We start from the raw sequence: 356 nt of genomic DNA, 5'->3' as shown, positions 1-356 counted from the left end.
GCATCCCCAAAACGGCACAGGACAGGCTGGCCAATCTGCAGGAAGCCTACTGCCAGTACTTGCTCTCCTATGACTCCCTCTCCCCCGAGGAGCACAAGAAACTGGAGAAGGAGGTCTTGCTGGAAAAGGAAATCTTGGAGAAGAGGAAAGGACCTTTGGAGGGACATTCGGAGAATGCCTACAAGTTCCATTCCTTGCCCCGGTTTGAGCCCAAGAACGGACTCATCAACGGCGTGGTTCACAAAAACGGCTTCCGCAACAAGTTAAAAGAGGTCGACGTGCCACTGAAGACGGGCAGGCGGCGGCTCTTCGCTCAGGAAAAGGAGACCACGAGGGAGGAGGAGGAGGAGGAGGAG

General features: G+C 55.6%; 1 protein-coding gene across 1 annotated transcript in view; it reads left to right on the top strand.

The window, feature by feature from the left end:
• Window positions 1-353, top strand: part of LOC103773577 (protein Jumonji-like) — a gene marked incomplete at its 3' end in the record, with an annotated part of 102,881 nt that extends 102,528 nt beyond the window's left edge. The window contains 1 exon segment of the mRNA XM_008940953.1: window positions 1-353. This exon segment is cut by the window's left edge and continues 19 nt beyond it. Within this exon segment, the coding sequence (XP_008939201.1) occupies window positions 1-353 (353 nt within the window).
• Window positions 354-356: the final 3 nt, after the last annotated feature.

This window comes from Merops nubicus, unplaced genomic scaffold (genome assembly GCF_000691845.1).
Source record: "Merops nubicus isolate BGI_N331 unplaced genomic scaffold, ASM69184v1 scaffold18825, whole genome shotgun sequence".
Lineage (NCBI taxonomy): Eukaryota > Metazoa > Chordata > Aves > Coraciiformes > Meropidae > Merops > Merops nubicus.
Note: the sequence above shows the minus strand (reverse complement) of the source record. Positions and strands in the feature narration are given on the sequence as shown.